General features: G+C 42.9%; 1 protein-coding gene across 4 annotated transcripts; it reads right to left on the bottom strand.

Moving 5' to 3' along the window:
* Positions 1-4783: 4783 nt before the first annotated feature.
* On the bottom strand, positions 4784-21315 carry LOC138821302 (transmembrane protein 218). 4 transcript variants are annotated; one of them, XM_070013434.1, is made up of 6 exons: positions 21218-21315; positions 20357-20463; positions 12182-12243; positions 11665-11844; positions 10730-10832; positions 4784-5254 (listed from the first exon to the last, which is right to left on the bottom strand). In XM_070013434.1, exons 4-6 carry the CDS (start codon positions 11772-11774, stop codon positions 5123-5125), a joined length of 345 nt encoding a protein of 114 aa, XP_069869535.1. In that variant the 5' UTR covers positions 11775-11844; positions 12182-12243; positions 20357-20463; positions 21218-21315; the 3' UTR covers positions 4784-5122. The 4 variants fall into 4 exon arrangements, with proteins under 4 accessions (XP_069869535.1, XP_069869532.1, XP_069869534.1 ...); XM_070013431.1 differs by having other exon boundaries at positions 21171-21276; XM_070013433.1 differs by lacking the exon at positions 21218-21315 and adding an exon at positions 21155-21187.
* Positions 21316-22638: the final 1323 nt, after the last annotated feature.

The raw sequence follows: 22638 nt of genomic DNA, 5'->3' as shown, positions 1-22638 counted from the left end.
TTATCAGTAGGTAAGTGTGGCATTACATGCAAAAGATGTATGGGAGTTCAGAGCCTGGTTTGGGCTATCAGTGGGGGATTTGAGAAAACGCCGAAGGCTGAAGGGTGATCTGCCCCTCTGCAGCACCTTCCAGTGCCAGGTTCCAGACCCTGTACAGCTCTGGGCACTGACTGCTCACTGGAGACCTGGTACCTGCCTTCTCTCTGGGCCTCTGCACTCACACGGGGCTAATGCAGGAGCATTACGTTAATTAGTTATTCATTTAATTTAACTTCACATTTGGTCTCAATTAAGCTTAAAATGTTCTTCCTTATAGATGCTACAATAGCACTTGTAATTAAAAAGCAATAACTCTTTGCGTTTCTTCTTTAGAGATCCATTGGGAGGTTGGGCTAGTGTGGGAGGAGGAAGGGAAAAAAAAGGAAAGGGAAAGAAAGCTTAGCACTATGAGGAAGGAACTCAACTCATGGAGGTTCAGGGTAGGGATGGGGACAGTTGCTGCCTGGAGCGCTGAGAGGTGGACAAAGCAGCAGACCTTGTTCTTCACAAAGCTGTGGGAGCAAGGAGAGGGTGGATGAAGGGTAGAAGGAGGCAGTCCTCATAGCTGGAACGTGGGCTATACATTCTATAACAGGAACAATGCCTTCCCAAAGATCTCCACATCCTAATTCCCCAAACAGTAAAAGGTCACAGTACAATGAAATACAGCTTTGGAGATGTGATTAAAGAACCCAAGATGGAGAGGTGATCCTGGCTTGTCAGGTGGGCCTGATAGCTAACCACAGGCTCCTTAGAAATCACTGAGGGGCTTGCCAGCACTGGTGGCTCACACTTGTAATCCTAGCTACTCATGAGGCTGAGATCTGAAGATTACAGATTGAAGCCAGATTAGGCAGGAAAGTCTGTGAGACTCTTATCTCCAATGAACCACCAGAAAACCAGAAATGGTGCTATGGCTCAAAGTGGTAGACCTTCAGCAAAAAGAGCTCAGAGACGGTGCCCAGGCCCTGAGTTCAAGCCCTATTACTGACAAAAACAAAAACAAAAACAAAAACGAAATCAGTGAGGCAGGAGGGGGAGAGTTTGGAAGTTAGTGTTATCCCAATACCTTTGAAAATACAGAAAGAGTCAGAGTCCACCTACCAGAGAATATGGGTGACTTCTAGAAGCTGGAAAAGCAAGCGTTCTACCACTTGACCCATGACTGCAGCCCCCTCATACTCCTTCCCATTTTTTGACCTCCAGAACTGTAAGGTTTATATTGTTCTAAACGACTTTATATTTGTGGTAATCTCTTCCAGCAGCAATAGGAAATATACATACCCAATGTAAAAGTGGTACTCGATCAATTAAAAGACATAGAGGAGCATTGGAAAGTATACACAATCCCTTAAACTTAAAACAAGTAGGGGATGTCCATGTGGCACCATGTGGTACAGCTTCCTTTACATGCTTCTTGAAAACTGTATCAGCTAGGGGTTGCACCATCTAGTATGTCTACGCCAGGGAAAAGCCTCAGCTCACTAGAACAGAGCCCTGCCCCAACCCCAGGGTTGATCAGTAAAGTTGTCATAGGAACCTTTTAACTGCTTTGCCCAAGACCTGAACCCGATTCCTAAGATTCTGGGTGATTAATAAAAAGTAGCTGATTCTCCAAGTGAACAACCTGGTTTCCCCATCTCCATTTTTCCTTATGGAACAGCACAGTGAAATATAAAGGAGTTAAGAGCTTAAACACTGAACTTCAAATCCTGACCCCCGCCTGCCCCTTACTGAGTGATCTCAAGCCAACCACCTTGGCAGGCTGTGCCTGTTCCGGTCTGTGAAATGGGGACATCAAGATAATCTACTTCATAGGGCCTCTGTATGATAACATGAGTCAATACTTACATTAAAAAAAATGAACATTGAAAAAATGGCACATTCATTAAATATAATACAAATTGTGATTTAAGCAATGTGAAGTGCATTTATTTCCAAGTTTTGTGGGTGGACCTAGAGATTAAAAGTTGAACTCTATGAACCATAAGCTCCTTTCCAAGCCTGAGTCTTTCTGCCCCCTTGAGGATAATCAGCACTTCTCCAGATTTGTTTCTATAGTTCTGAGTCCACATCTGGAAATTTGTTTCTGCATAACAACAGCCAAATACTTGTAGCCAAGGAGTTGAAACAAAATCTTTTGTTATTTGTCCTAGAATGTTAATTAGAGTTCTTCTCATGTTAATTAGAACTTTTACCTTTTGGGATAAGTTAGGGAATCAGAGGGTACAAATAGCTAAAATACATTGATATCTACTGTGAAAAACAGGAGTGGTCTGAAAGCCAACATGATCTTTAAAATAAGAAATGAGATGTTCAGAATACATTGGGAGGCGGGGCTAGGTGTCCTGAAGAACAATGAGAAATGGTAGTATTAGAATAAAAAATTTTTAAGGCAACTGGTATACCTTCATCCAAAGATGAAGTTGGGAAGACAACATGGACCTTTCAGCCAGTGTTTTAACTGGCTCACGCCACAGCAGGCACACAATCAATGTTGAATGAACAGCTATGTGCAATTCTTCTAGTTCATGTATGCACATGTAAAAACCTGCATAAAAAAGGCTAGTTTTAATTCTTTTTACTTGACTGATTGACTGACACTAGGGTTTGAACTCAGGGCCTTGTGCTTGCTAGGCAAGTCTACCATTTGAACTACAGCCTCCTTACTGATGTGAGAAGTTTTAAAAACATATACATATATAAAAAATTACCCAGTGTGCCGGGCGCTCGTGGCTCATGCCTGTAATCCTACTTACTCAGCAAACTGAGATCTGAAGATCACGGTTCAAAGCCAGCCTGGGCAGGAAAGTCCATGAGACTCTTATCTCCAATAAACCACTGGAAAACCAGAAGTGGTGCTGTGGCTCAAGTGGTAGAGTACTCTCCTTGAGCTGAAGAGTTGAGGGACAGCGCCCATGCCCAGAGTTCAAGCCCCACGACCAACAACAACAACAAAAAAAGTCATGAAATAGCCCAATTTCTCATATAAAAGCCTGATTTTGCTGTCCCTCCTCAACTTCTAAAGTCTCTGGACAATAGGTCTCTGATAGGAACAGAGTGGTACCATCTACCTTAAGAAACTCACTGGAGAAGAGCTAAATGGAACACTAAGATGATTTCTGCTGGTATTGGAGGGCCAACCTCTGAGCCATCTCCAAGAAAGCCTGAGAGTCAGGAATGCCCTATCAAACAGCCACAGCTGTGCCCCATGCTGAACCCTCTGAAATTCACTGGCTCAGTTGCTGGAGACATTTGGAAGAAAAAAAAAGATGGGGTGATGGTCAGGAAGCTTTCTCAGCCAGGCTCTGGCAAGAAGGGTGCAAATGGCAGTTGTGAGGAGACAATGCTCTACGTGGGCTGGCTCAAGTTCACTGCACAGAGGCTCATGGGCACCTAGAAGCTTCAGTGTGGTGTGCAAAGAAACTCGAGAGCGTAAGCAGCCTACCCATTCCAGCAGCGGCTCTGCATGCTCCCTTTCCTCCCATCTGTTTGGAAGGGATTTTTCTTCTTCTTTTTTATTTTTTTACCCTAAGACTCTAGGCCAGACTTAAGAAATTATTTCCTTTGAACCTTTCTAAAGAAGCTTTATCTGCAAAGCTTTTCCTAACTGAGGAAGATAATGAAGGGGGCAGTTTCAGAGGGGGGCAACTTCTCCTGGCACTCACCAGAGACCAATGACTTTCAAATAGTCAGTTAGGCCTGAGATCCCCCTGAGGAGGCAGGAGAGGGTTCTTCTCCGGCATCCAGGACAGAAAGTAGAGAAATGACTCTGACCCCCTTCACGTTTTCAAGTTCCAGAACTCAGTGGTTTTCTTCCAGTTTGAGATAGGCCCTGGCATCTGCGACACTTAGATTTGCCAGCTGTGTGAATCTCGGGTAAGTCAGTGAACCTCCTTAAGTCTCCATTTGTTTCTACTTTAAAGTCGGGCTGATAATGACTATTATAAAAATTAAGCAAACTTCAAGGGAATTAGCATGCTACTGGCATACAGAACAAATTTAATCGATCTTCCCAATTTGTTCTCATGGTTGTTAACTTAAAGCAAGACTCCTTAGCTTACAGCTTTAGGTGCTCAGGAGGACATCTCCAAAGCAGAGGTCAGAGCAGCACCCTTCTAATGACAAATCTTGCTTGGTCTGGGAGATGACTCAGGGGTCAAGTTATAGTTTCCTGTTGAATGTACATGCCTTACTGGGCTTAGAGAAGGGCTACTAAAGGTGGAAAGAAAAAGCTCACCTTGGTGACACAGGGCTGTAATCCCAACATTCAGGAGGCTAAGGCAGAAGAATGAAGGGTTTTGTGGCCGGCCTGAGCAACACAGTGAAAATGTCACAAAATTAAACCAAAAATGCAATAAAACACCAACAAAAATGGATCAAACCTAAAATGGCTTTTTATGGTAATTAAATGAGGTACACAGAGGTCATTAGATCTTGGAAGAAAAATAATCCAGAGATCCATGGTGAAAGACAATCAACATTCTATATCTTTTTCCTAATCACCAAGTAAACTTGAAAAAAATACAAGCTTCCAGAAAGCTGTGCCTAAGAGTTTAAAGTCCAAGTCAGACCACTGGTGGTTGTTTACTGATTTTATAGTGTTTTGTGGAACTATCTGCATAAGTGATCAATAACCAACATCTAAACATGTCTTCCAAATTAAAACATCCTTCTTGACTTAAGTGTATTTTCTTTTTAGGTGACTGCAATCTTAGAATGAAGAATTCTACAAACTACCAAAAAATATCAGGATCTTTTATTGGACAACAGAAGAAAATTTTTTTTCCCAAAATCTACTACTAACAATTTGATTGAAAGTGTACTCTAAGCAGATCATCGTAACCATTTCCCTTTCAAAACAGATGGAAACCCTGAAGTACATGGTCTAAGAAGTCAGCTGAGATTCCATGGCCTCGGAGTCAATTTTGCAATTTGTTTCTGGAAGCCAGAACTCAAGACAGTTTTGTCTTAGTGGTAAGTGGATATTCCTTTGGTCAGAAGATATGAAAACTGCCCCTTTTTCAGGATGACATCAAAAAGAAGGACAGGAGAAGAGTCTTGGTTTCCTCAGAAATGATCATCAGGACCGCAGTGGTTTGGCATAGATTGGCTCCAGCACATGGTGGGTTAGAACCAAGGAGAGGCCTCCAAGAAAGATGACACTGAGCAGAGTAAGCAGCACATAGCGGCCGATGAAAAAGGTATCCACAATCTAGAGGAAGAGAGCAAGCATCAAATGAAATCACAGCCACTCCAGCAACCTGCCTGTGCTAATCTGAAATCTATGATGAACACACCTAATCTGTGATGAAATATGTTTATTTGAGCATATGTGTATCTTTCCATAGCATCTTGCCTTGGGTACCCTTTGTATATATATATGAGTAAAAGAGTCTTTTTCTTAAATCCCCAAGTTGGAGACAGAAGGTTAAAAAAAAAAAAGGATGAATAAGGTACAGGAACAAATGGCTCAATTTAGAAGATACATAAATGTTTTGGAGGACTTTCTGTTCTGAAATCAGTTATCTGAAAGAGTTAGAAGAAACTAGGCTTATCCTAGAATGAATTATTTGTGTTAGCATTTTCATCATTGCCAGTTGCTCCTAGCTACTCAGTAGGCTGAGATCTGAGGAGCACAGCTGGAAGTCAGGAAAGACTTTTTATCTCCAATTAACTACCAAAAGAAGCTGGCAATAGAGCCACAGCTCTATCAAGTAGTAGAGTGCTAGCCTTGAGCACAAAAGCTCAGGGTTGGTGCCTAGGATCTGAGTCCAAGCTCCAGGATAGGCACCAAAAAGACCCCCAAACAACAATTTTCATTATAGAGGATTTTAATGACACTAAAATATAACAGGATGCAAGCTGGGTCCCAGTGGTTCACGAACTACTTAGAAGGCTGAGATTTGAAGATCATGGTTTAAAGCCAGCTGGGTGGGAAAGTAAGACTTTTATCCCCAATTAACCGCCAAAAAGCCTGAAATGGAGCTGTGGTAGAGTACCAGCTTTGAGTGAAAAAGCTAAGGGACAGTGCCCAGGCTCTGATTTCAAGACCTAATACCAACATGCACATGTACATACACACACGCATACACACACACACACACACACACACACACACACACACACACACACACACACACACATACATGCACACATGCACGCACGCCCACACACACACTTTTTTTTTTTCTGGCCAGTCATGGGGCTTGAACTCAGAAACTGGGCACTGTCCTTAAGCTTCTTTTGCTCAAGACTAGCACTCTACTACTTGAGCCACAGTGCCACTCCTGGCTTCTTCTGTTTATGTGGTACTGAGGAATCGAACCCAGGGCTTCATGAATGCTAGGCAAGCACTCTACCACTGAGTCACCTTCCCAACCCCTGCACCCCCCTACCCCAACACATTTCTATGTATCTAAGACCAAACCTTAAAAATCATCAAGCCAGGCTGGGCACCAGTGGCTCACGCCTGTAATCCTAACTACTCAGGAGTCTGAGATCTGAGGATCATGGTTCAAAGCCAGCCCAGGCAGGAAAGGGCATGAGACTCTTCAATAAACCACCAGAAAACCAGAAGTGGTGCTGTGGCTCAAGTGGCAGAGCACTCGCCTTGAGTTGAAGAGCTGAGTTCAAGCCCCAGAGTTCAAGCCCTGTGACCAACCAAAAAAAAAAAAAAATCGTCAAGCCACTACCATTCAGAAAGGTTCATTTTCAAAACAAGAATGTGTTTCTTCAAAGCTTTCATCGAAAGAGTTCTGAACCCTAATGTTCGTTACCCAGCATACCAAGGGAGAGGGAAAATGGAAACTTGCCCGAGATACTACAATGTGAATAGCACAAGTAGCTTGTCTCAAATCATGTAGCTGACTGCCTGGTAACCAGTCAAAACTGATACCATAGTTCTGTTAGTCTTCACTGACAGAAAGCTGTAACTGGTGTTAAGTGGGTTCTTCCCACTTGTATGCTGTTTACTGCCAGAAATCTATTCCCCACAGAGCCAAACAGTGGTACTCAACATTGGGCAGGTAAAAGCAATTTAATGTATAGACCTAATGGAGCAGCAAAAAACCTCGAGTAACTTCACAGAAGCCTTGAAAACCCACATATGTAAGAGAGAATCCAAAATACTTAACTAACTCTGATAGAATAATGGCCCACAGATGTCCACAACTTAATCCCTAGGAAGTATGTTAAATTGCATGGCAAAGGAGACTTAAGGTTGCTAATCAGCTGACTTTACATAGGGACATTAGCCTGGATTACCCAGTGTAATCACAAAAGTGCTCTTTAAGAGAGGCAGAAAAGAGGGTCAGTATCCAAGAGATGTTAGGTGCCGACTTTGAAGATGAGGAGGGAGGCTGCAGGCCAAGGACTGAGGGCATCCTGGACAGCTGGAGAAGGTGAGGAAATGGGTCTCCTCTAGAGCCACCAGCAAGGAATACAGCCATGCCGACCCCTGGGTTTTAGGCCAGTGAGATTGATGAGGGACTTTATAACTTACAGAACTATAAGATAGTAAGTTTGTGTGGGAGCCACTACATTTGCAGTCATGCATTATAGCAGCATTAGAAAAATACAGTGTCGATACAAAAAGTATCTGTCAAATCCAGGGACTCAAATGATCGGTGAAATCCAAAGACGCCAAAAAGGAGGCAGCTGCAGACACCCCATCTGCTCCAGAGATTACCCCAACAGTCAACTTACAATAAAGGTCAGTTTGATAAAACAACTTTAACATAACTTTGACCTTGGCTCTGGTACTGAACAAGTCTCTAGTGGGCTACATGTTTGCTCGTTCGACTGTTTCACTTTTTAATTAGCCAATTAGCAGGCCTTGGGTGCAGAAGGCCCAGCCCATGTATTATTGATACAGTATTGAGCCAGACTGCTGCAGGGGCCAGCTCTCAAATCCTGAAAATGAGAACTCCAATTCTGCTGGCCATGCTGACAAACAGATTTTGCTTAAACACCATTCTCTCCTGAGTCTGAAACTCCTATGACAGAAACGGACTGATTGTGAAACAGGGTTTTTGCTCCATGCCTTCTTCCAGTAGTCACACCTGCAGTAATCTAGAAATCTCCAGCCTCCATCATTCTTGCCCCTTTAAAGAGTATCAGGGTGGGCACTCACCCTTAACTCTATACATGGGACCCATACATTCACAGTGGTTGTCAAATGTGAACAAAAAAGCAGGCATCTATGGAAGTGATTTCATGAATTTGTAAGGTAAGTCTAGGTTTCCTTCAAGTTTTCTGAATTAATTTCCTTCCTTTTGCCATGGTTAGTTCTAGGTAGAGTGGGAAGTGTGTATCCATTTTAGTTCAAAAGGTCTTAAATTTGTGGACTGTTATCTATCAAATTAATAATCTATCTACCAAATTAATAAAGCAAAAGTTCTTTTTTTTTTTTTTTTTTGGTCCGGTCGTGGGGCCTGAACTCTGGATCTGGGCGCTGTCCCTCAGCTCTTCAGCTCAAGGCTAGCGCTCTACCACTTGAGCCATAGTGCCACTTCCAGCTTTTACTGCTTATGTGATGCTGAGGAATCGAACCCAGGGCCTGAGGCATGCAAGGCAAGCGCTCTACCACTGAGCCACCTTCCCAGCCCAAAGCAAAAGTTCTGTAGACTCACCCTGATACTCAGTTGAGGCACCAGCAATATGGATTTTAAAGACAGATCTCAGGTCAAGTCCTTGCTATGTCTCTTCCTGTGTATGATCTTGAGCAAATTAGCTTAATCTCTTACAGCTTCCGTATCCTCACATATAAAATGGGTTCATACACTACTTAGAGCTGTCCTGAAGTTTAAATGAGGTAATGCACACATGTCTAGCACAGCAGTAATCTTTTATCATCACTATATAACTTTATCAACCCTTTATTATCACTACCACTTAAAAATCAAAGTAGACACAGAATTGGAAGACAAAGGGCGAACAAACAGCAGTGGTACTCACCAGACACTATGTTGAAAATGAACTATACAGCTTATGGGTGGGGACAGGAGGGAAAAACTGGGAGAGAGTGACACAAGAGGTGACACTGACCAAAAAGGAATGCGCTCTACCTAACTTACATAACTGTAACCCTTCGGTGCATCACCTTAACAATAGCAATTTAAAAATGGGGGATAAAAGTGTAGGTAGAAAGGGAGAAGGCTACTAGACGGAATAATGGCCAAAGGCAAATGATCAAAATCCTATGGTTGTGACAGCAATCATGGTAAGGCATGAGTGGCATCTCCAGAGAAGGACACGATGACAGAGAGCTATCTTTTTTTTTTTTTTTTTTTGTCGGTCGTGGGGCTTGAACTCTGGGCCTCGGCGCTGTCCCTCAGTTCTTCAGCTCAAGGCTAGCACCCTACCACTTGAGCCACAGCGCCACTTCTGGCTTTTTTCTGCTTATGTGGTGCTGAGGAATCGAACCCAGGGCCTCATGCATGCAAGGCAAGGGCTCTACCACTGAGCCACCTTCCCAGCCCCAGAGATCTCTTTTCAAGCTGGGCATTGATGACTCATAATTGTAATCCTAGCTACTCTGGAGACAGACCTGAGGATAGAGGTTTGAAACCAGTCCACACAGACAGATCTGAGAGATTATCTCCAACTAAACAGTAAAAAAGCAGGAAGAAGAGATACAGCTCAAGTAGTAAAGTGCCAACCCTGAGCAAAAAATGCCTTGAGTACAAGGCCCTGAAAATTCCAGCTATAGTACCAACATGTGCATGCACACACGTGTGTGTATACACATGGGCGCGCGCGCACACACACACAAAATCTACTTTCAGAGGTGTCAGCTGGCAGATGTGGTCCCAGGAATGAGGACCAGAGGAATCATTACTAGTGAGTTCAACTGCATCTTTACCTTCTGCTTCTCATAGTAATGCTACTCGCTCCCCACTGCTCTTCTCTGTGGAGATACTTCTCTCCACATCACAAGTAGAAAAAGTCTACCACAGGGAGAAAGTCACATGGCTCAGTACCTGAGAGCACATAAATTTTGGCCTTTAATCTGAGGTTTTGAGCCGAGGCTACCAGGATGGCAATGCTTCACTTCTCGGCAGGCCTGTGCCTATCCATTCCTCACTCAGTTTCCCTTGCTTGGTCGTCATAATAGGTAGGAGGTAGTCTTTCAACACTGTCATGAAGTTTAAGTTGAAGACAAGACCAACTCAGACCGTGTATTGCAAGTGGGGCCAGAAGATCGTGGGATTTAAAATTCCCTCTGAAAGCGGGAGAAAATGAGGAAGCAGGGGTAATTGTTCAATAAGATATGCACATACCATACATATGTAGCCGTAATCCCCCTGTTCATCACCTTTACAATAAATAATAAAAATAAAAAAATAAGCTGGGTGCCAGTGGCTCACACCTGTAATCCTAGTTACTCAGGAGGCTGAGATCTGAAGATAGCAGTTCAAAGCCAGCCCAGGCAGCAAAGTCTCCAATTAACCACCAGAAAATCAGAAGTGGCTCTGTGGCTCAAAGTGGTATAGCACTAGCCTTGAGCTGAAGAGCTCAGGGACAGCGCCCAAGCCCAGATTTCAAGCCCCATTACCAACAATAAAATAAAATATAAAATTATCTCTGAGCTCCCCTACACATGTTTCAACAGTGCTGTGCTAACATATCAGGTGGCAGAGAAGGATGAAGGTTTGTATTAGGAGGCAAATGAAACCAATAGTTTTACCTTCATTTCAACTTCTGGGGCTGGGAGTTCAGTGGCTCGGGGGAAAAGCAATAGAACTGATGTGATGACCAGAGCACCAAGGAAGACAAAAATGATGGAGAACCTGGGGCAATGAGACAAAGTATTAAAAACTCAGCTTACAATTTCTCCCAACTAGTTGGGCCTGGCCTGGCTCTTCCCTGGGGGTGAACATGTTTCAGTCCCCTGACAATGTCCAGACACCTGTTATACACAAGGCCTTTCTTCCTAGAGATACCATCTTGGGCGTGTTCCTGTTATTCCAAACTCCTAATAATGAGAACTCAGAGTTTTCATCTGTGCTTCTGCCTAAAGTCATGTTCAAGGGAAAAAAAAACAACAACAAAATCAAGGCAACTCTATTCATATCCACTTTGGTTGCTTTTTGGCCAGAAAAATTAGCAAATTTGTAACTCTCTGCTCTTTACTGACAAGTCCTCTCCATAGTACAACTGTGGAGTGTTTGGGGGTCTGTTTATGATCTTAAAATCAAGTGCCTGGTATGGAGTGACAGTTCAACTCACCAAATGCTTCTTACTTTGCCTGGGCCTACGCCTAGAGCCCTAAGAGACTGGACCAAGCAACATGGCATAAATCACAACAATTAAGAAAAACTCCCATGTGCATCCCCCTGAGAAATTCAATAGGCAGCGAAAGCAGATTTTCTTGTCATCTCTTGTCTCTCCGCCATCTCCTCCACAGTAAGAACTGAAAAATATACTTCCTTTCTCCTCCCACCTCTGCCTCAGAGCATAAATAACACAGTTAGTGCTTATGATAAGAGGTTAAAATGCAACTCGTTCAAACTGCCAGTAATTACAAAAATGATCTTCTGAATTCTAAATGTTTAATGAGCATCAGCGATTTTGCCTCTAATTGCTTTTACCTAGGACTCCCAACTGGAAAGAATGCCTTACCTAGCTATCCCGGAGGCTCTGGATAACAGCGCACACAGCAGCAGCACCAGCACCCAGAGCAAGGCGAGGATGAACACGCCGGCACCCACTCCCAGCACTGTGCCAGCCATCGGGGATGGGAGGGAGGGGTCACACCAGCCCACGCCGTGGCTGGGCCTGACTGCACCTGCTCCTGGTGTTCTGACAAACACAGAAAGCCTGAACTCAATATGGGATGTGATGACTGGGATGTCGCTACAAGTCTCCAGGTCTTCCATTTGCTGGAGGTTGAGTCCCTGAGTAGAAGATAGAGGTGTAGAACCCAAAGCCTTTCTTTGACTGAGATTGCTCCCAGCTCTGCACACATCTTCCAAGTTTGCATTCTGAGCTGGAGTTTCTTCCCCCAACCCATAAAAGAAGGCTGAACCTCATTACAAAACCCTGGCCAGGACCAGTAGAAGGTACCAGGGCCTGGGAGCTCCAAGGCCAAACAGAAGTTGAAGTTTTGGTGAAATCCATGGTATGAACTTTGACTCACCAGGCACAAATCTCCACTCTGCTGTCCAGTTCTTAGTCACCAAAGGGAGGAAACTTCCGGCCCTTAAGAGAAGAGGAGCCGTCAATAATTGTGAACATTTACTATGTGCTAAGTACTTCACAGACCTATCTCATTTGATCATGGTTTTAGACTATGATTAACAGAGGAGGTATGTGCTATATAATTTCAAAGGAGTGTGGCTTAATCTTCTATCTCATGACTTCTCTATCTCATGAAATTCTCTTCTGTGTGTGTGTGTGTGTGTGTATACAAGATGGGGCTTGAATTCAGGGCTTGGGCTCTGTCTCTTAAATTTTCCACTCAAGGATGGCACTCTACCACTTGAGCCACAGCACTACTTCTGACTTTTTGGTGGTTCATTGGAGAAAAAGAGACCCAAGACTTTGCTGCCTGGGATGGCTTTGAACTGTGACCCTCATATCTCACCCCTTGAGGAGCTAGGATTACAGGCGTGAGCCACCAGCACCTGGGGTTTCTCACTGTTCTATATTTTTTTTGGTTGATCATGGGGCTTGAACTCTGGGCCTGGGCGCTGTCCCTCAGCTCTTCAGCTCAAGCCTAGTGCTCTACCACTTGAGCCACAGCATCACTTCTGGTTTTCTGGTGGTTTATTGGCAATCAGAGTCGCACAGACTTTCCTGCCCAAGCTGGCTTTGAACAGCAATCCTCAGATCTCAGCCTCCTGAGTAGCTAGGCTTACAGGTGTGAGCCACCAGCACTTAGCTTCTCAATGTTCTTGAGACCACAATTTGACAAGAAACGTATTGTTAGAACTGGGCCCTCCTGGAAAGGGGGTCAGTGCCACAAGTGCATGCTAGGCTGAGTTAGGGGTGGCCTGGCTCCTACCAGTTCCTTTTCCTTTTCTTTTTGATTGTCATGGGGTTTGAACTTGGGCCTGGGCACTGTCCCTGAGCTTTGAGCCACAGCTCTACTTCTGGTTTTCTGGTGGTTAATTGGAGCTAAGAGTCTCAGGGACTTTCCTGCCCAGGCTGACTTTGAATCATGATCCTCAGATCTCAGCCTCTTGAGTAGCTAGGATTACAGACATGAGCCATCAGCGCCGAACCTTCCCAGCCATTTCTATAGCCTCATTGGGGGAGCACTCTCCCCTTATTAAAGCCTCATGGGCTCATCTCAGTATCTTTACATGTCAGGCATTTTCCCTCTGTGTATTAGTATGTTGTGTCTTCTGCCTAAATTCAAGCCTTAATCCCAGCCACCTGCACGAGCAGTCTCTCATCATGTTTCCAATCCTCAGAGAAGAAATTCATTTCCTCACATCTTCTCCCATTGCCCACAGGTAACCTTCAAAAGTTCCTCTCCATCACTCTCTTTCTTCCAGAGCACTCTTCACCAGTTGTAGCTAACTCATTTTGTTTTTCCTTCCCAGTGCTGGGGATTGAATCCAGGGCCTCATGAATGCTATGCAAGTGCTACCACTGAGCTACCTTTTTATTCATTCACTTACTAGTTTATTTTCTGTCCCTTCAACCAACCTCAGGAAAGCAGAAACGTTGGATTTCTCATTCTGGTATTGTTAGTTCTTAGCACAGAGATTATAAACAAGAAGAATAAGCTTGCAAGAATCAAGTGTGGTCACACGAAGGTTTAGAAAGATGACTGTCGTCCTGGGCACAAATGGCTCAAGCCTGTAAGCCTAGCTACACAGGAGCCTGAGGTCTGAGGATCGTGGTTCAAATCTAGCCCAGGCACGAAAGTCTGAGAGACTCTTATCTCCAATTAACCACCAGAAAACCGGAAATGATGCTGTGGCTCAAGTGGTAGAGTACTAATCCTGAGCTGAAGAGCTCCGGGACAGCGTCCAGGCCCAGAGTTCAAGCCCCATGACCAACCAAAAAAAAAAGGAAGAAAGATGATTGTAACTTCTGGTCAATTTGCTGGGCAATGAAAGTTTTTATACAACAGCAAACACACAGTGACCTTCAGTAAAAAGCCAGGTGCTGGTGACTCACATCTATAATTGTAGCTACTCAGGAAGCTGAGATCTGAGCATCATGGTTCGAAGCTAGTCCATAAATGGAGCTGGAGTGGAGCTGTAGCTCAAGTGGTAGAGCACTAACCTTTGCGCACAAAAGCTCAGGGACAGTACCCAGGCCCTGAGTTCAAGCCCCAGGACCATCACAAAAAAAAAAAAAAAAAGAGGAAGGACTAAAATATTACTCAGTATTACATGCAAGATGGGAAACAGTTCAAAGTTAAAGCAGACTGACTCTAATTTCCCCAGGAGGAGGGAAATTAGAGTAACTGTCAATGATAACCTGTAGGTTTTATTAAACGAAGTATACATGTTATAGCATATCTATATCTATATAGAGGAAGCCAGGCACGAGGGGCTCACATCTACAATCCTAGCTTCTTGAGAGGCTGAGATCAGAAGAGTTGTGGTTCCAGGCTGGTCCAGGCAAAAACAACAACAAAAAACTCCATTTCAAAAGAAGGTGAACATGGCAGTATGTACCTTTCATTGTAGCTATAATAGGAAGCCTAAATAGGTGGGTTGTTTCCTGTCAGGCTCATTCTTAGGCAGGAAAAGGGATCCTATCTCAAAAGTAATCAGTGCTTTTTGTACTTTTTTAAGGCCAGAGGTGTAGCTTAGTGGTAGAGTAACTGCCTAGCAAGTGCAAAGCCCTGAGTTCAAACCTCAAGTAATACCAATAATAATAATGATGATGATGAATATAAATGCCATACAACAGAAATAAAATAACATTCACATGAATAGAATGAAAAAAGTAAGAAAAGAAACAAGAGGGGTGATGGTGGGTAAACAAAGCCAGGAAAATAAAAATATAGAAGACTGTAAATATAAGCACAAATACAACAATCATAGTAAATGCAAACAGATCACACATGATTATTCAAAGATTCTCATAGTGAATTTAAAAGAAATGAAAACTGGCCGGGTGCCAGTGGCTCATACCTGTAATCCTAGCTACTCAGGAGGCTGAGATCTGAGGATCGTGGTTCAAAGCCAGCCCAGGCAGAAAAGTCTGTGAGACTCTTTAATAAACCACCAGAAAACCAGAAGTGGCGCTGTGGCTCAAATGGTAGAGTGCTAGCCTTAAGCTGAAGAGCTGACGGACAAGGTCCAGGCCCAGAGTTCAGCAGACCCCACAACCAACAACAACAACAACAAAATATGTAAGGCCAAAATTGATATAACTCTACAATAAATAAGCCCACAAATTTAGTGATTGAATATACTTATTTACTAAGAGATCCATCAAATAAAAAATAAAGAGTACTTAACAAAGAGAATATCTGAATGGCTAAAGGAGCTAAATTTCATTAGTCATCAGATAAATTACAAGTGAAAACCAAAATGTAGTACCCTCTATATATCCACCAGCAAAGCAAAAAGGAAAATAGTAATAGTAGTGATTAGCAAAAATGTACAGTAAATGGAATATTATTCTTCTATTTCTAGATGTATTCCCAACACAAATGTGTACATAAGTTCACCAAAAGACATGTACAGTAACCCCTCTGTATGGTATTTTCACACACACACACAAAAGACATGTACAAAAAGGTCACTGCAGCCCCAAGTAGAAACAATCCACATATTTACCAATAGAATAAAGTACAACAATCTATTCACTCATACAATGCACTATTATAAAGCAATGAAAATAAACTAACTACAACTATACCCAATAATCTGGATAATTTTACAAATACCAAGTTAAAAGATACGGGCATAAGTTACACTAAGCCAGGTATGGTGGCACAAGCCACCAGGAAAGGCTAAAAGAAGAGAATTATAGGTCAGCCTAGTCTTTAGAGTGAAATCTTATCTCAAACAACATCAAAAAGTTCACACTGCATGCCATGAACAATGTTCAAAAATAGGTCAAACTAATTTGGGGGGGCTAGAAGCAAGAGTATGTTTTCCTTGTAGAACACCTTCACTGGAGAGTGTTCTGGGGTACTGTTAAACTGTTTCTTCATCTGGCTTTATTTGGGTCAGCTGTATCTAGCTATGCCTTTAGAATTTATACACTTTGTTTTATGTGTATTATACTTGACTAAAACTTTGTTTTAGTAGTAATCTTAAGAAATTTATTGACCAAATGCAATACATGTACTATTTGGGTCCTGATTCAAACTAACTATAAAAACTCCTTTTAAGATGACTAGGAAAATCTGAACAGTATCTGGGTATTTGATATTAAGGAATTATTTTTTTCAATGAAAAAAAGTTTTTTTTAAGCATTGTGTCAGCCAGGTGCTGGTGGCTCATACCTATAATCCTCAGGAGAATCCTCAGACTTGAGGATCCAAGCTTTGAAGCCAGCCTAGGCAGGAAAGCCCTTAAGACTCTTATCTGCAATCAACCACCAAAAAGCCTGAAGTAGAGCTGTGGCTTAAGTGGTAGAGCTCCAGCCTTGAGCAAAAAAGCTAAGGAACAGCACACGGGTCCTGAATTCAAGCCCCAGTACCAGAGTACCAGAGTGTACACACACACACACACACACACACACACACACACACACACACACACACACACACACACACACACACACACACACACACACACACACACACACACACACACACACACACACACACACACACACACACGGAACTGAAGACTGTATAATACACACACACACAAAGAAAACAACAAAAATTATGATTCTGGGTATTTCATATTATTTGGGGAGAGGATGTGAAAACTAGACAATATGTGAGTGGATGTTGGTTATATAGTTTCCTAAACTTTTTTTTTTTTTTTGGTCAGTTGTGGGGCTTGAGCTGAGGGGACAGCCACCACCACCACCTGAGCCACGGTTCCACTTCTGGCTTTTTGGTGGTTCATTGGAGATAAAGACTGTCATGGACTCTCAACCTCCTGAGCAACTAGGATTACAGGTGTGAGCCACCAGCACCCGGCTTCTAAACTTTTGAGTATCTGAAACTTTCAGAGCAAAGAGATGTGTGTATGTATACATATATAAGTTTGTATGTATACACATAAATATGAATAAACAAATGATTTCTAAGAGTCTTATAGCCAAAATTATAAAACTTCAAGGTCTTTTCTTTTTAAGTACCTGGAGAGAGAACTAAAGCAACCCTGAGTAGAAAAATAGATAATCCATGTTCCTAGATGAGGTAGTTAAGTAAAAAGACCTCGATTTTTCTTAATCTATCAATTCAGTGCATTCTAACCAAAGCCTAAAAATAATTTCTTGTGGAACTTGAAAACAAATCCTAAATTCATACGGAAGAGTAAAGACCCAAGAATAGCTGAAACAATTTTGAGAACTAGGATGGCAACCTGCCCTTCTTGTTACCAACTGCTGCAGACATATTATAAAACCAAGGTAATTAAAACAGTGTGAGAGTGGTACAAAGACACATGGTCCGAGAGCCAGGGAGAGAGAGCGAGTCGTGCATTTGTGAGGATCTGGCACAGGGAGGCGCTGGCTGAGTCGGGGGCAAAGAATGTCACAGACGGGTGACAGCAAGAACGATTACCCAACCGGAAAATAATAAAAACTCGACCTCTACTTTGTATCATATACAGGAGCCAGTTTTAAATGGAAATAATTCATAATGAAATGGCATATGTTTAAATATGTGAATGTTCAGGCTGACTGGGCTAGAATACATAATGAAGTACGGTAGTCAGATGCTTGCACCTAAACTTAGCATCACCACCGAGCACAGAAGCTACAAAGGCAGACTCCGCAGGTGTGTTGTATTGGCAACTCAAATACCACGAGCTGTGCTGCCTGCCTTCACGTCTATGGTTTTTCTAGAGTAACGAATAACTCTTGTTAAAGTTCCAAACCACAAATTTGTATAATTTCTCTTTCATTTACATTCCTCAGTTGAGTTACATTCCTGGAAATTTCACCATATTAAATTGTGCCCCAAAGAGTACCATTATGTTAATACACAAAGTGGAGTTAGGGTCTAGGAGAATTATAAATAAATATTCTGTGGGACATGCAAAGGTTGTTCAGGATGCAGGCAATTCTTCATTTGAAGACATACACACATGAACATAAATGCTGCAAAAATGAAACCCACAGTATAGTTATATTTTAAAAAGGAAAAAAATTTACATAACATATATTGTTTATGATGATAGACATATACAGCAAAAGTATAAAAATATGTGCAGGGATGATAGGATAATTTCAGGAGTACTTCTGAGAGGAGGGGAGCAGAATGGGGCCAGCAAAGAGAAAAGAAGGGATCTGAACGGAATCTGTGATATTTTCAGTTCTTTACAATAAAAAGCATCGGCTGGAATAGTAGGTCAATGGTAAGACTGCTTGTCGACCATTGTGAGGTCTTGGTCTGATCCCCAGAATGATAAACAAGACAAAATTTAAGCAGATGGCTAGTATGCTAACATTCACTAATCTGGCTTACGGGGGTATTGATATTTGTCCTACTACCCAATAATGGTCTCTTATTTTTAAGGATTTGGGATAATTATTCATTTGTAAAGAGGTATGTGATGACAGGGCACACATACGTACTGGGATCAGAGACCAGAGGTCACCATTTAGACTATGGTAGTCCTCCAGACAGGGAATGGTAAGAGTCTGAACTGCAGAAGAGAGAAAGTGTTAGAGAGGACAAAGGTTTCCAGTTTGGTTAGCTGAGCTGACAGTACTGGTCCTTCTGGAAAAAGAAAAAAATCACTTTTCTATTTCTTTTGGTCATAGCACTGAACTCAAGGCCTCAAATTTGTTAGGGAGACACTCAACCACTGAGCCATGCCCCCGACTACGCTTGTCACTTTCTGCCTAGTGGCATAGGTATTGTAGTCTGTCCATTTTAGGCTTCCTGCTATTGGATGATAGTCCCACTACTACCTCATCTAGTTCCCACCATCATCTAGCTTCCCACTGTGGAGACAGTCTCACAGAGTTGTCTGCTCATGCTGGCCTAGACCCATGATCCTCCCAAGCTCATTCCCCTGTGGAGTTGAGGGTGACAGGTGCAATCAACAGCTGCGCATTGAAAGGGGGGTGGGTCTTTGTCAGGACTGGCTTCAAAGTGTGATCCTCCCATTCAAAGCCTACCAAATAGTCAGGATTATAGGTGTGAGTCATCAGTGCCAAGTTCAAGAAAATGATTTAAGGATACTTCGGTGCGGTTTTGGGTATCACACACATAACCTGTAAAACCTACACCAATTCTTTAATACCTAGGATACAGGGCAATGGTACTGAAGCTGATTAAGAAAACATTGCTCTCAGCAGGGTGCTGGTGGCTCACACCTGTAATCCTAGCTACTCAGGAGGCTGAGATCTGAGGATCATGGTTCAAAGCCAGTCAGGTAGGAAAGTCTGTGAGACTCTTATCTCCAATAAACCACTAGAAAACCGGAAGTGGCGCTGTAGCTCAAGTGGTAGAGCGCTCGCCTTGAGCGGAAGAGCTGAGGGACAGCGCCCAGGCCCAGAGTTCAAGCCCCACAACCGACCAAAAAAAAAAAAAAAAAGAAAGAAAGAAAAAAAGAAAACATTGTTCTCAATAACCCTATAGAAGCTTAAAAACTAGAGACATTGATCTGTATAGGTGGTAGGGCTTTATGATTAAATAGACCCAAGCTCTTCTAATAATGAAGCCCTTCACTTCATAACCTAAACACACATTTTCTTACTAAGCATGACAAAGAGATGCTGGTTATAGTATAGAATGCTGCTGTAGAAGAAATGCTTAATCATTTTTACTTTTTTAGTTCACTGTGAGAAAATACTTGTGATTATGTACCCTATGGAATAGCTAAATTATTTGAACTGGGTATGATTTAAACAACACAAAAAGTGTTTTGACAGATTGAGAACCTTTGAAAACTGATGGTTTAGCCGACTTCATTTCAAGAGTAAGTCCATTTATGTGATACCATGACATTTAAAGAAGTACCCTAACTCAGGAAAGAATAAGCTGAATTTGAATGCACAATTTACTAGCTAACAACTATAGGGTTGATTTTCTCCCTCTGTGTTCAATGTCAAAAATGACTTGCATTCTTCCTGCTAAAAGTTACAGAGAAAATTGAGAAAAGCACAAACTGAGAAGATTGACACCTCAACCAAAGTTTATGGGATTAAACACACCGTTCACAAACAGGCTCACAAAGAATACTAAGATGACTTTACTTACTGCCCAGAACAAATGTAGACTCGGAGAAGGGGATACCGTGGCTTAAGTGGTGCTGGTAGTGGGTGAAACCTTAGCCATTTGCTGATCTTCACTCGAACTCAAAAGCCCTTGAAAACAAAAACAACAGGTTACAGGAGACATTTGCCCTTCTGCAGAAATCCTTCTCAATTTCCTTTCTAGATTGTTTCAATCCTTACAAAACAAAAACAAAAACAAACATCCAAAAACCGGGGTGAGGGGAGTGTCACACGTTTGTTTTTCTATGTTAAACACTTCCCTGTAATCTAAATGTGAAAATATGAGAAAACCTCTTGGTTTTATTATTAGTAAGGAACAGGGCCTGGGCCTCCTGTCTCCATCACCGAGCACAGCTCAGTACTGAGGCCCAGGGACACCTTAGCAACCAGGACCTGAGCTCCTCTCCCCGCCTGCTGCACGTTCCAAGGGGTGACAGCAGGCGCAGCCCGTCTCCCTGGGACACTCACTCGGCTACTCTTTAGAAGTTGGACATGGGTTAAAGTGTCAGACAACAGGCATTTGAATCTGGCGCAGACATTTTACTTTCTCAAGGGCCAGAAACACAACAGCCCTTCCTTCTGGGCACCCTGTTAGGTATCAGCCGCCAGGCTTTAGGTCCAGCATGTTCAGGGGTCTGGGGGGGTCCTCCCTCGTGCCTTCAACTCCCTCCTTCTTTGCAGGCCCCGCAACCCGAGGCTCCCCTTTTGCGATCTCCACCAGCGCTCGGGGACCCTCGCTTCCGCCCCTCCCCGCTCCACTCCTCCTGGCTCCCCAAGTTACCTCGGCCCCTACTCACATCTGAATCTGGCCTGCTCCAACTCACACGGGCTTCCGTGTACTTACGACAAATCACAAGTGGGCTTTTATTCAAGCTATTTCAGATTCTCCAATCAGCATATCTCTTTCAATGTCCAACTTCCTCCTTATTAGTTTATGTTTGCCGCGGCTCTAGGCTACGCCGAGTACAGTCGGTGGGTACGCCGTCCTCCATTATGCCCTCCAATTGGTCAGCGCTTGTGCGTCCTGGGATTAGACTCGATTTCCATTGGATAATGGTGCTTCGCCACTCCCCTACCTCAGTGTCAATCACCCTTTCCTCCTTAACCCAGGGGACCATTGGTCAGGGTAGCCTGAGGGCGCGTTGCTGGGTTGCTGGGCTGCGAGGAGCCGCTTCTCCTTTCCTGGCTATCACCCTGGAGATTGCGCGGGAGGGGGGGGGGGGTATCTATACCTTAGTGCCTGTTCCCAGGTTCTGTAGAGGCAGGATTTTGGAGGCTAGTCGGATCAGTCCCAGGATTGAAGAGTCCAAAGCAACAGTTGTAATAACATTGCGTTTCATTTATCCTCCCTTATTTTATTTAGCGTTATCATTTCACTTAGCATCATTATCTTAGCCTTTGTGATAAACTGAGGTAATGATCATTCTAACCAAGGAACAGACTGGGAAAGAGGCTCCAGATCGATCAAATAAACCACATTCACCAGGCAGCTAGAACTGGAGCTGTTCCCCTTTTGCAGATTGCTGTGACCAGAATTGGCCAAGATTTTGTGCCAGCGCTTCTAGGATCTTGAACAACAACAAAATCCATCAATCAGTCCAACAAAGAGCGGAGGACAAAGGCTGCATACCTCATTGCAGAGGCAGCATAGGAAAACAGACAATAGCCAATCGTTGGTGGCTCACCTATAATCCTAGCTACTCAGGAGGCTGAGATCTGAGGATCGTGGTTCGAAGCCAGCCTAGGCAGGAAAGTCCATGAGACTCTTATCTCCAATAAACTACGCAGAAAAAAACCAGAAGTGTCTCTGTGATTCAAGTTGTAGAGCACTAGCCTTGAGCAAAAGAAGCTGAGTGGCAAAGCCCAGGACCAGAGTTCAGTCAAGCTCCAGGACTAGCCAAAAGTTAATTAATTAAATTAAAAATAAAATTAAAATTAAGAAAAAGAAAAAAATCAAATAATACCACATTGAACAGGGACTTGAACTTTTGCCTTTAGACAAAATACGGATATATCATGAAGCAAAGTACTCAGTCTGAATCTCTGATTTAGAGCAATTAGGTTCTAATTCAGAGCTTTATGAATGAAATGGAAGAAGATGGTTGGATTTTATTGACTGCAGAAATCAAGTTTATTCTACCATCATGACTTCATTTGCAGTTCTATAAACGAACCAATAATTTTCTTATGTGTTTAAAAACTTGACCTTAGTTGGCCCAGTGAGGTGCTCTGTGGTTAAGAAAGCCATTGTTTTGATTAATTCAT

Source organism: Dipodomys merriami, unplaced genomic scaffold (assembly GCF_024711535.1).
Source record: "Dipodomys merriami isolate MVZ:Mamm:240054 unplaced genomic scaffold, mDipMer1.0.p SCAF_91, whole genome shotgun sequence".
Lineage (NCBI taxonomy): Eukaryota > Metazoa > Chordata > Mammalia > Rodentia > Heteromyidae > Dipodomys > Dipodomys merriami.
This window is presented reverse-complemented; position numbering and strand designations above follow the sequence as displayed.

Coding starts and splice junctions, on each gene's coding strand:
- LOC138821302 (XM_070013434.1), bottom strand. CDS start 11,774: ATGGCTGGCACAGTGCTGGGAGTGGGTGCCGGCGTGTTCATCCTCGCC. Junction 10,833..11,664: donor AGAGCCTCCGGGATAGCTAG/GTAAGGCATTCT, acceptor TCATTGCCCCAG/GTTCTCCATCATTTTTGTCT. Junction 5,255..10,729: donor CCCCAGAAGTTGAAATGAAG/GTAAAACTATTG, acceptor CTCTTCCTCTAG/ATTGTGGATACCTTTTTCAT.